The sequence below is a fragment of the Schistocerca piceifrons genome, chromosome 2, assembly GCF_021461385.2.
Source record: "Schistocerca piceifrons isolate TAMUIC-IGC-003096 chromosome 2, iqSchPice1.1, whole genome shotgun sequence".
In the NCBI taxonomy this organism is placed as follows: domain Eukaryota; kingdom Metazoa; phylum Arthropoda; class Insecta; order Orthoptera; family Acrididae; genus Schistocerca; species Schistocerca piceifrons.
In genome coordinates this window covers 416,388,600-416,402,010 of record NC_060139.1, presented here as the reverse complement: position 1 = coordinate 416,402,010, position 13,411 = coordinate 416,388,600, and the positions used below count along the sequence as shown (strand labels likewise).

The 13,411-nt window shown below is 42.0% G+C and overlaps 1 protein-coding gene across 2 annotated transcripts in view; it reads right to left on the bottom strand.

The window, feature by feature from the left end:
* Positions 1-1,308: 1,308 nt before the first annotated feature.
* The window catches only part of LOC124777170 (C-type mannose receptor 2-like), a 63,918-nt gene continuing 51,815 nt past the window's right edge, over positions 1,309-13,411 (bottom strand). For both annotated transcript variants that reach the window (XM_047252479.1, XM_047252480.1), the window contains exons 6-7: positions 10,708-10,928; positions 1,309-1,758 (exon numbers count right to left, since the gene is read on the bottom strand). In XM_047252479.1, coding sequence (XP_047108435.1) covers positions 1,589-1,758; positions 10,708-10,928 — 391 coding nt within the window. In that variant the 3' untranslated portion in view covers positions 1,309-1,588. The remainder of the gene's footprint in view (positions 1,759-10,707; positions 10,929-13,411) is intronic.

The following is a 13,411-nucleotide window of genomic DNA, read 5'->3' as shown; positions in this document are numbered from 1 at the left end:
TAATAACAGAATGAACTACGGATGCATGTGCTACGGTCGAACGACACAAAATGGCGTAGAGAAATAAGACACGTTCCAGTACAGAGCCATCAGACCTTGTATTTTGGCTTTCAAATTGACATGCTCTGCTAGTAGAAGCAAAGAAAAACCATTGGAAATATTCAGGAAATAGATCATAACCAATTTTCTGGTCAAACGTTTCCACTTCTTACACGACATTTTATTGACTAAAAATAGAAAATACATTACAGAGTCTACCACAGTTAGCAGATTTTTATCTCGATGGTTAATCTGTGCGTGAATACGCTGCCACTCCCCCAAACTTGAGCTGCTTCATCAGACCCTACGCTAACACTTTAGTGAAGATGCAAATTAAGACCCATTTTATATGAAGAATACAATGAATGAGAAAATTTTAGCTAATAATTTAGGAGCATGGCCACCTTCAAGATAGATTTTCACTGATAGGCCTAAACACGAAGATTGTGTAGTAAGTGCATTCGTAGATGCAACAGTGATAGAGGGATCAGAGTGAAGCTTCCAGAAGTAGTGTCCATACTAACTACATACCCTATTAGCGATTTTAGAGGGCCTCGATACGCAAAAGAAGTTCAAGAAGAATCGGCCATTATTTTATCAGAATGACGCTCAGATTGATGCTTCTAAAATGCTACAATGGGAGCTACACCAAAAGTTATCTGGTATAGCGCATTAAGGAAGAAGTTCAGGAGCTTTGTCAGCTAAATAAAACAGAAATCAAGTTGTCGGTGAAGGCGCATAGCAGAATGGAGAGAAATCAAGAAGTGACAGGGCAGGAAGCTGTGCACACTGGTTCAGTGAGACGCAGTGAAATACTACCTAACCACCTCCTAGATACCATAAGTACTAGAATCAAGGACCAATCAAACGAAAACACCCATTGTTTTTGCGACATTACAGGAAGACGCTATGCCCCAGTGGTGTCCAATCTACCATCACGTCCTCGGTACCATAGCTGCAGATACAGCAGAACTTTTACAGTGGCAAGGGTACATATTCAACTTAATCAAGCGAGATTCGGTCAACATCTCTATCGCCTCAGCACAATCACACCTTTATGCGAAAGCGGCGTTGAGGAAGATGTTACTACAGCTTCTTTGACCACTGCAGATGATAATCAAGAAATTACAGAAATAATGCAGCGTCCGATGTCGTCTGGCAATGGTATAAATATCAAAACTCTTTTGGCAGCAAAAGACATAAAGGAGTATAAGCTCCTGTACGATTTTATAACAGAAGGGCAATTAAAAATAAGGAAAGCGATTTTTTTATTTTTTATTTTTTTTTTACATTGTGATACAGTAAACATGTTAATTTCCTTAGATCACTGACATAATTTCAGTTGAAACGGATGTAACGGAAAGTTGTTGCTTTTTATATATCTGAGGCTGATTGCAGTGGAGATCCCCAAAAGCCATTAATCAATTCAGAAACAAACCAGTAGTGTCGTGAAGTAATAGTGCCTGTCGTTCCAGTGAGGAGAAGCACCGGAATGTTGCCCTGTCACATTTCGTGAGGACGTACAGGCAACGGCTGCGGAGGGCGTCCGCTAGCTGCTGGGCAGCGGTATCTCGCAGAAGAAGGGGTACCTGAGGCGGCAGTCGACGTCGTTGTAGGTACCGGCCACGTACAGCGTCACGCAGTCCTCGCCGGTGGGCCCAGCGTTGTTCGGCTCTCCCGGATACCAGTTGGCGAACGACAGCCATGTCAACAGCTTGCCTGCAACACGAGGGGCAGTGACTTCAGAATTGGTTTTTTAACGCGATTTTGAGGAAAAATAATTTTCTGGGGGAACCTGGGGGAGAGGGAAACTGAGGAAATTTTGGTGCTGGGCAACCAGAGGAAGTACTTCGTCTGCCTAACCTTACTACTGCTGCCATCTTTGCTATTTTAGTTCAGACAACACATACTTAGTTTCATAGGTGCACCCATCTGCAGGGGGTCGCTCGTGTCGGCACCAATGATGTGTGTCGCTATGGATCGGAGGAAATCCTCTCTGGCTTCCGGCGGCTATCTGATTTGGTGAAGACTGCCAGTCTCGGTAGCGGGATGAAAGCAGAGCTCACCATCTGCAGCATCGTCGACAGGACTGACTGCGGACCTTTGGTACAGAGCCGAGTGGAGGGTCTGAATCAGAGGCTGAGACGGTTCTGCGACCGTGTGGGCTGCAGATTCCTCGACTTGCGCCATAGGGTGGTGGGGTTTCGGGTTCCGCTGGATAGGTCAGGAGTCCACTACACGCAACAAGCGGCTACACGGGTAGCAGGGGTTGTGTGGCGTGGGCTGGGCGGTTTTTAGGTTAGATGGCCTTGGGCAAGTACAGAAAGGGCAAAAGCCTCAACGGGTGCGGGGCAAAGTCAGGACATGCGGGGACCAAGCAGCAATCGGTATTGTAATTGTCAACTGTCGAAGCTGCGTTGGTAAAGTACCGGAACTTCAAGCGCTGATAGAAAGCACCGAAGCTGAAATCGTTATAGGTACAGAAAGCTGGCTTAAGCCAGAGATAAATTCTGCCGAAATTTTTACAAAGATACAGACGGTGTTTAGAAAGGATAGATTGCATGCAACCGGTGGTGGAGTGTTCGTCGCTGTTAGTAGTAGTTTATCCTGTAGTGAAGTAGAGGTGGATAGTTCCTGTGAATTATTATGGGTGGAGGTTACACTAAACAACCGAACTAGGTTAATAATTGGCTCCTTTTACCGACCTCCCGACTCAGCAGCATTAGTGGCAGAACAACTGAGAGAAAATTTGGAATACATTTCACATAAATTTTCTCAGCATGTTATAGTCTTAGGTGGAGATTTCAATTTACCAGATATAGACTGGGACACTCAGATGTTTGGTACGGGTGGTAGGGACAGAGCATCGAGTGACATTATACTGAGTGCACTATCCGAAAATTACCTCGAGCAATTAAACAGAGAACCGACTCGTAGAGATAACATCTTGGACCTACTGATAACAAACAGACCCGAACTTTTCGACTCTGTATGTACAGAACAGGGAATCAGTGATCATAAGGCCGTTGCAGCATCCCTGAATATTGAAGTTAATAGGAATATAAAAAAGGGAGGAAGGATTATCTGTTTAGCAAGAGTAATAGAAGGCAGATTTCACACTACCTAACAGATCAAAACGAAAATTTCTGTTCCGACACTGACAATGTTGAGTGTTTATGGAAAAAGTTCAAGGCAATCGTAAAATGCGTTTTAGACAGGTACGTGCCGAGTAAAACTGTGAGTGACGGGAAAAACCCACTGTGGTACAACAACAAAGTTAGGAAACTACTGCGAAAGCAAAGAGAGCTCCACTCCAAGTTTAAACGCAGCCAAAACCTCTCAGACAAACAGAAGCTAAACGATGTCAAAGTTAGCGGAAGGAGGGCTATGCGTGAAGCGTTCATTGAATTCGAAAGTAAAATTCTATGTACCGACTTGACAGAAAATCCTAGGAAGTTCTGGTCTTACGTTAAATCAGAAAATGGCTCGAAACAGCATATCCAGACACTACGGGATGATGATTGCATTGAAACAGAGGATGACACGCGTAAAGCTGAAATACTAAACACCTTTTTCCAAAGCTGTTTCACAGAGGAAGACCGCACTGTAGTTCCTTCTCTAAATCCTCGCACAAACGAAAAAATGGCTGACATCGAAATAAGTGTCCAAGGAATAGAAAAGCAACTGTAATCACTCAATAGAGGAAAGTCCACTGGACCTGACAGGATACCAATTCGATTCTACACAGAGTACGCGAAAGAACTTGCCCCCTTCTAACAGCCGTGTACCGCAAGTCTCTAGAGGAACGGAGGGTTCCAAATGATTGGAAAAGAGCACAGATAGTCCCAGTCTTCAAGAAGGGTCGGCGAGCAGATGGGCAAAACTATAGACCTATATCTCTGACGTCGATCTCTTGTAGAATTTTAGAACATGTTTTTTGCTCGCGTATCATGTCATTTCTGGAAACCCAGAATCTACTCTGTAGGAATCAACATGGATTCCGGAAACAGCGATCGTGTGAGACCCAACTCGCCTTATTTGTTCATGAGACCCAGAAAATATTAGATACAGGCTCCCAGGTAGATGCTATTTTTCTTGACTTCCGGAAGGCGTTCGATACAGTTCCGCACTGTCGCCTGATAAACAAAGTAAGAGCCTACGGAATATCAGACCAGCTGTGTGGCTGGATTGAAGAGTTTTTAGCAAACAGAACACAGCATGTTGTTATCAACTGAGAGACGTCTACAGACGTTAAAGTAACCTCTGGCGTGCCACAGGGGAGTGTTATGGGACCATTGCTTTTCACAATATATATAAATGACTTAGTAGATAGTGTCGGAAGTTCCATGCGGCTTTTCGCGGATAATGCTGTAGTATACAGAGACGTTGCTGCATTAGAAAATTGTAGCGAAATACAGGAAGATCTGCAGCGGATAGGCACTTGGTGCAGGGAGTGGCAACTGACCCTTAACATAGACAAATGTAATGTATTGCGAATACATAGAAAGAAGGATCCTTTATTGTATGATTATATGATAGCGGAACAAACACTGGTAGCAGTTACTTCTGTAAAATATCTGGGAGTATGCGTACGGAACGATTTGAAGTGGAATGATCATATAAAACTAATTGTTGGTAAGGCGGGTACCAGGTTGAGATTCATTGGGAGAGTGCTTAGAAAATGTAGTCCATCAACAAAGGAGGTGGCTTACAAAACACTCGTTCGACCTATACTTGAGTATTGCTCATCAGTGTGGGATCCGTACCAGGTCGGGTTGACGGAGGAGATAGAGAAGATCCAAAGAAGAGCGGCGCGTTTCGTCACCGGGTTATTTGGTAACCGTGATAGCGTTACGGAGATGTTTAATAAACTCAAGTGGCAGACTCTGCAAGAGAGGCGCTCTGCATCGCGGTGTAGCTTGCTCGCCAGGTTTCGAGAGGGTACGTTTCTGGACGAGGTATCGAATATATTGCTTCCCCCTACTTATACCTCCCGAGGAGATCACGAATGTAAAATTAGAGAGATTAGAGCGCGCACGGAGGCTTTCAGACAGTCGTTCTTCCCGCGAACCATACGCGACTGGAACAGGAAAGGGAGGTAATGACAGTGGCACGTAAAGTGCCCTCCGCCACACACCGTTGGGTGGCTTGCGGAGTATCAATGTAGATGTAGATGGATATTCACGAGATGTCACTCTCTATTCAGTCGAAACATTAGACTCACCGTGCTGATATCTTTCTGCGACACCAAGTAAAAGTGCACATGACCAGCTTCGACCTTTCAGGATGTCTATCGACTTTCGTAGTCGTATCGAGTTCTGAGAGACGCCATACAGGATATCGTCGTTATAATTGCACCTCCAATTTGATGTGTTTCATACTAAAACATATGTCCTATGTATAAATGCTGTTTCAAATATTGAAGATATCTCCGTACGATAAACTCTGATCCTCATCTCCCCCTCCTTTCCTCTGCCCTTTCCCTGGGTTTCCTCTCCCCCCCCATTCATCCTGTTTTTTCTCCACATACCCTCTCTCTGCCACCCTTCTCTCCCCCCCCCCCCCCCCGAGTCCTTTTGCATTCCCCTCCTCTGCCTTTCCCCAATCCCTCTCGCGTCTGCACAGCCACTCCCCCCTTCCCCACCCTCTTGTAAGTCCTCGTCCTCCGTCGGCTCCTTCCCCCTCCCTCTCCACTTCGTTTTTCCTCTCCTTCCCCACTTTTCTTTCCCATCATCTGTCCATGTTTCCCCTGTCTGCTCTCGGCTGTGGTGTGTCATGTTTGTGCCAACTGTTTCGTGCAGTGTTCAAGTGTTTCCAAAGTGTTGCGAATAGAAATCATGCTGTCGCTGGTTGTGATTTTGATATCTCATGCAAACAGAAACCAGACTGTCGCCGTGTATTTTAACTGTCTACTACTTTACCTGTCTGCTTGACCGACCCTTTGTTTTATGTTTTAAGTTCCACAATTTTCCGCCATTTTCCCATTTCAGTCACCGATTTTATTGCCTGCTTTTTTTCTTTTTTTTTACCAACTAGGATCACATTAAGAACTTCAGTTCCTCTTCTTCCTTTGTTGTTGTCTCCTATTTTTCCAGTATTCCGTCATTTTATTTTTTTAAAACAAACTCCGTAGGCTGAAGTGCGGCATAGCAAGCTGCTGCCAGCTCGCCCCCTTCGGGAGGAATCGAAACTCATTAAAGGAAAAAAAAAAAGTATTAAGGATATCTCGAAGCGAGTCGGTTTTGGTATGATTTGTTCTAAATAAATGTAATTATAGATTGATGGCTAAGAGCTTTCAGGAGGCGTAAGTAAAATACAAAGGCACACGCTTAATGTGTTTACGATAGTGTAGTGGGTGGAGCTATCGAGTTGCGAATTGAAATATTGTGTCGTGCGCTAATGTTAAATCAAAAGAACAATGAAAATAGCATGAAGAAAGAAAGTGTAGTGGCCCTAAAGCATACGTTTTTATTTTTCTGTTCAGATTATGTGTTTTTATTTACATATAGAAAAAATTTTGTTTACTTAATATTTTATATGTACGCTTACTTTACGTCCCTCAACACATAAGTCCTCTTCTTCAAGTTGCGAACACTAACAGTAATACAGTGATAATAGTTTAAAGGAATAGGTAGTAGTAAGGAAAATTTGGCGAAATTTCATAATCTTGGGGAAATTTTTGTTTTGTATGTAGGAATTTCGAAACCTCAACCTGGAAACACTGTAAGGGAAAGTAGGGGCGAATTCATGTTTCACGACACCCGTTTCTGCGTCGTGAGGTGGAGAAATTCTAGTTCTATCATATTTACAGGCGTACTTCGAGAACCTTGGAATCGTAAATAAACCATAACCACATTTAGATACATGATTGACAGGTGGCAACAGACTGAACACTGTATGTGTATCAAAACTTAAAATAATACTGAAGTTAATGAAAAAGTTAACATACTATGTTACACACGGCCGTAATCACAGACGTCAGCGCTCTAGATCAGACTTTTTGATACCTCCCTTGTATATTCTTGATATTCGATGCCTTCAATTTCAGTACATTTTCTGATGCCTTCCAACATTAAGATACCACATTACAAAAACTGTGCGAATGACCCTGCCTTAGTGGCAAGAGCGGTCACCGAAATTAAGCGCTGTTGGGCTTGACTAACACTCGAATGGTTGACCGTCCATCTCTGCCAAACGCCGTTGGCAACTGGAACGTGCTCAGCCTTGATAAGAGAGATGAGGAGCTACCTGATTGAGAAGCAGCGGTTCTGATAACAGGAACTGACGACCGCCGGGAGAGAAGTTGTGCTGACCACATGACCCACCATAACCGCATCCAGTGACGCCTAACGGCCGAAGATGATAGAGCGGTCGGTCGATACCATTGGGCCTTCCAAGGCCTGGTTGGACGGAATATTTCAAAAAATGTAATCCATAAATGATTTCACCCACTACTGCTGACATTTTTCGACAGAGAATTCAGCAGCCGTCTTGACATAAAAAGTCGTTTATTTTGCTGTCTCCATTGCCCATTATTTTACGGTATGTCATACCTCTGCTCTGTAGTTCCTGTATAGACACCACAAGTTGCTTACGCAACTGCAAAGATCTGAAGATGATCACCTTTCATTTAAACTAGTCATATCGTAGAAAAGTTTCCTACTGAGATGTCAAAATAAACACTATAAAAAATCTAGTAACGGATTTACTTAAATGGAACACTCCGCGAATATCACACTTTAATGTACTCAACATAGCACTAGCACTACACTATATACTTACTGATTTGTTCTGACGCAGCACGTCAGTCACGGCTACGGTACACACAGGCACTGTATTGTTAGATCGATAGTGTTAGCAGGAGCCTGACTCGAATTCGGTCGATACAGAAGTAGGAAGCCATCGTTCTGGACGTTGTGAACGAACTTATAGGTTATTTCGGGTTTTGTGTAGGGAGGGGCAACGAATGACAAAAACGCAGTAGCCATTTTCATCTTAGAACGAAAACGAAACAAATCAGACCACGGCAGCTTTCTTCCTTGTTGAAAGCACCATGTGGCCATCACAATCCTCTTCAAATTGGTACCAACAACAATGTCGTTTCGCTCCTACTTCTACCACCACTACAGTCACACGTTTTAGCGCCATACAGGCTTTCATTTTATGGTGGTAAAAATCACTTTGACTGTAAGCATTGACCGGGCAGCTCAAATTTGTATCTTAGCGTTTACATCTGTTAGCCTGAATGGCATCTCCTTTTTTGTCGTTGAAAGTTCATTTCTTAATTTGTGCACCACTAAGCTTTTCACAGTGGAAATTCTTCCAATCCATACGTGGCATACAGCAAACCAGTATTGGTTAAAAATAGTCTTGGTTGCAATTTTAGCTTTTTGTTTTTCAACTATGCGTTTCGCCTTATTTAGCCATCTTCAGGTTATCTTAATTTGATATTTCGTAGAAGGATCCTTTAGTTAGTGTAGCCAAAGGGCATCGTCGAATATATCAGGCCAACATCGCCTTCTTTAGCTCAGTAAAAACTTTTCTAGATGGACGCGAGTGACACCAAGACCTGCATAACGCTTTCCCGTTCACAGGCATTTTGTTCACTACCTGAGCCCCATATAATTCTGTTACTCGCTCCTGTGAACGGGAACGCGTTATGCAAGTCTTTGTGTCACTCGCGTCCATCTAGAAATGTTTTTGCTGGGTTTAACGTTGGCGATGTTGGCCTGACATATTCGACGATGCCCTTTGGCTACACTGACTAAAGGATCCTTCCAAGAAATACCAAATTAAGATAACCTGAAGATGCCTAAATAAGTCGAAACGCATAGTTGAAAACTAAAAATCTAAAATTGCAAACAAGACAGTTTTTAACCAATACTTCGCACAATGCTCATCGTGTTACGTAGTCCAATCGAGGTCTCTCGGCGTCCTAGGCCCGGTTCTACCTGGCCTCTAATACTGGAGTGATGTGTGATGTCACTCACATCGCAGTGATAATCGTTAAAAACAATCTGTTTTCCGTCTAATATACACCTTAGGACGAAAATTTACCTTAGTTTCCGGGCTCAGGTATCATGAAATCGACAAGGATGTGCTGATCCGAGTCGAAACAACGGAAAGTAACGGAACCAACTGTGATGTGTAAATAAGAAATGAGTATGAACTGATGTCGGAAAGATTTTAAAAGTTATGTCGCGATTGTAGGACAAAAGTAAAAACAAAAAATAATAAAGAAGTGGTACTTTCCTCTTCTTGAGCGTGGTGAGTCATAGAAATACTTGGTAATAGACGGTGCGCGGTCAGTGCCCCAAGGATCAATAGCAATATTATTTAACCGCCGATTTTTAACAGATTACATAAACATTACACTCCAAATTATCCTGGAGGATGCAGACGCTAGACCGCACGGATAGAAGAAAAGCACTAAAATTTGAATGTGCTTCAGTCAAGAGTGGTTTAACATCGCGTGGGCATGCACTTCCATTCCAGTATAATCAGCGTTCTAAATCTCTCTCTTACGACCAAATTATTCTTTTCGTTCAGTGTAACTGAACAATTCATCGGAAAGAGCGTCAGATGCGTCTTTGTTAGCACTATGTTTATCGCATTGAACAACGACGTCTTAAAACCAGTACGAGTGTCTAAATCGTGAGCCATCTAAATGAAGCGTTAAATTTTCCTTCAGTCTTTCAAATTCCACTAAACGCTACGGCTCTATTAACAAATGAGTCTATGCGGAAATTCCTCCGGCACTCTTGTACTAGTACATATGCAGTGCCTCACTTTTGAGCGTACTTTGTGTTGTTTAGACTTGGGTGTCAGCTTTCGTTGTACAATTTAATTTTTCTTCATTTTGCTCAAGTCTCTCTCACTGTTTGATGCCTATCTTGCAATCATGAGAATGTCCCTCTTCTGACTTTCCTACAATGAGAAATGTGACGAAGGTTAAAGGTAGAGTATTGTTGAGATCTGATGGAACTTCTCCTGGCGATGTTGAACAGTGTGCTTTCATTTCCTATCAACATACAACTGCGTGTTATAAAGGATATCATCCCAGAAGAAAACCTAAATAATTTTCTGTTAATATTGGTTTAACTGAGAAGTGAGTTTGAAAGTATCGAAGTTTAACTCTTAAGAAAAAAAAAGGAGTACAAACAAGTAATCGGCCGCGGGCATGCTATAAGGTTAGAGTCAATGCGTTTACCTGAAGATGAAATTAGAAACAGCGGAATCACATTCCAGCTATGTCTGACGGTGGGATTGACACCCGTATTATTTCCTGATGGTAGAACATGAGTCACATGCATATTAACACATTATGAAATGTGTTTCTCGTTCTAATTATAACCGAATAAAGTTTTAAATGCTACTGAGCCACAGACATTCAGCTTTTTCGAGGAATACATCGACAGTTGACTGTATATTTTTATACATTCCTGTGTACAATCTTGAATTCGGCTTTCACTCCATTATCGAGCACATAATTCTCAAATTGAATAATGTGCAAGCGAATAATAGAGAATTTTTTGTATCTGATTTCGGAGAGGACTGTATGTAAATATAAAAATGTCTGTAAATGTAACTTACAATTACTTCTTTAAAAAATGCCCTACATATACAACTAGCAGACAGTAACGCTGTAATGCTGCAAGTATGCCTCACCTGTTTCACTAACGAAGGCACCTTCCTCTTCGATATCATTCAAGCCAACATACGATTCCGTGACGTCTTTGTTGACGTCGTAGTATTTTATCACCTCTTCCGCCTCTTCTTGTGTGTCCAGTACAGCCAGATGACCCCCCTCGTCCAGACAGCGCTTCTTTGCTCCCTCATATGTGTCTGCAGTGGTGTAGTGCTTGTAGAAACCCAGCTGTGGTACGTACCTGTGCAGAAAAATCAGTGGTATTACCCGGTGTTCTTACCTACCTATGCTGCAATGAACTGCGTTTCTTCCTCATCAGTATGGAAAAGTTAATGAAGTTGATCATACAACACAGCCACTTGTATTCTACGAACGTTGACCTTGTCTTACTCTGCAGACTTGCATTTATCAAGAAATCGCCCTGTCTTTGAATTAAATTCCTAACTAGAACTAAGGCGACAAAATTCTGTAAATAATCGTGTACTATTGGGCCGTTAGACTACGTTTTGGTAAAAAGAAAAAAAATCTGCTGCTAGTATTGGTGGAATAAAGGCAGAAATTTAGAAAAGGTAACTGAAAATGCGTTCGCTTCTGAACACCCCACACTTCCTGCATTAAGAAATATTCAAAGACCTTTGAACTAACAGCGGTACATATAATTTACAGAATAATAGAAATAAGGTTCTCTAAGGAAAGAAAGAATGTTTCCTGCTCCATTCACTCTATGTGCTCCTCCGGAGGAGAAATTGTCACTGATTGTCACTGAAGGAGCTGCACGCAGGAGGACAATGTGGACAGCGATCGTTGTTGGCATCCAGGTAGACGATGCACCACTCGGGATGACAAATTAAATTGTAAAGATTACCGAACATCGCCTGACGAAAAGATTTGCTGAGCTAAGGGCTGAGGGCGAACACAAAATAGTTACTTAATAGCAGAAATTATATTTGTTACAGCTTTCAACAAATATTTCAAATATTTTTGCCTTCACCTTCTTGTTAAAAGTCGTTGTATATTGCGAACTTCAAATCACAACGATTATATAATAGTGATTGTACCATACCGACATTCAATTTGTTTCAAGCGTCAGACAATAAGCGATTCATGTGAATGGAAATTCTTTCCATGTTGGAATTGCTATATGGAGGTGCCAATTACGTTTCTGATATTTTTATTGTGTGAGGAGTTTCATCCCCTTATAAAACCGTTTTCCACGGAAACGAGTTAGTGGACATAGAAGCCTGACTTTGTAATTGTTCCAGAGCTTTCTTAGTTCACGCGTCTCTTCGTATAAACTTTTTTATCAAGTTCTTCTTGAATACCCACCACCTTTGTTGTTTGTACATAAGTTTAAGTTACATATGCAAATAAACAATGCACACAATAGAATCAAAAAGCAAATTTTTCAGCTCTGTGTTTCAACTGATTAACATGTGCGCGACGCAAGCTGGCGCGCGCGGATGGTGGCAGCCGTATTCAACTAAAGAAGGAGACGAATCTGACTTGCTTTTGCAAATCAGTAAGTAAATTACTAAAATGAATAGAACTCTAAAAATACCGAACCAATCATATTTCGGTATATCAACAGCAGCGGAAAAAGGTAGGCCTGTAGAGGATTAGGATTTGTTACGAACAGGAAGATTGGTGAGAGACTGAGTTACATTGAACATGGCAGTGGTAGAATTATTTTCTTCAGTTTGAAAGGCAAACCTACGCCAACAACTATACCTCAGCCACATGCGCCGACGTCACAAGCAGTAAAAGAAGAGATGGAGGAAGAATATAAGGATATTGAACGGCTAATATACTGCATGAAGGGAGATAATCTAATAATCGGAAGGGTTTCGAACGCTGTGGGAGGGGGAATATGTGAGTGTGTGAAAAAAATCGGTTCAAATGGCTCTAAGCACTATGGGACTTTACATCTGTGGTAATCAGTCCCATAGACTTAGAACTACTTAAACCTAACTAACCTAAGAATATCAAATACATACATACCCGAGATAGGATTCGAACATGCGACCATAGCAGCAGCGCGGTTTCGGACTGTGTGTAAAATGAGTTAACGGAAAACATGGTCTCGGTTTTAGGAATGAAAGAGGAGAGAGAGAGTAACAGAGTTCTCCACGAAATTTTAGCGAGTTATAGCGAATACATTGTTCAGATATCACAAGATGAGAAGGTTTACTTTGAAACGGTAGGCGACACAAGAAGATTCTAGTTGTATTACATCATGGTGGGACAGGTATGTCCAAATTATATTGTAGACTTTAAGGCGTAGGTAGGAGCAGATACGAATTCAGATCGCAATTTTTTGATGATCTAGAATAGACAGAAGTATAAGAGATCGTCTGGAAGAATCTGTGTGGGCAGAAGTGGGATACAGATATACTTAGGAATGATGAAGTGCGTTTTAAGTTGTCTGTAGATACTACTGTAATGACTACTTCAGCATGTCTAATTTAATAGAATCGGACATTTCTCAAAAAGGCAAACACAGATACACGGACAAATAAAGGAGAAGGAAAGCAGCTGTGAAGATGCCTACTGTAACAGAAGAAATACTTCAGTTGATCAAGGGGAGCAGTACAGAAAATGCTCCAGGAAAGGCAGGGATACCCAACTATATGTAAATTAGCAATGAAATTAATTGAAACTGCAGAGAGTCTCAAGACAAATGTTTTCAGGAGAAGTATGAAGAACCCGAAATAGTGATGGTCGTTG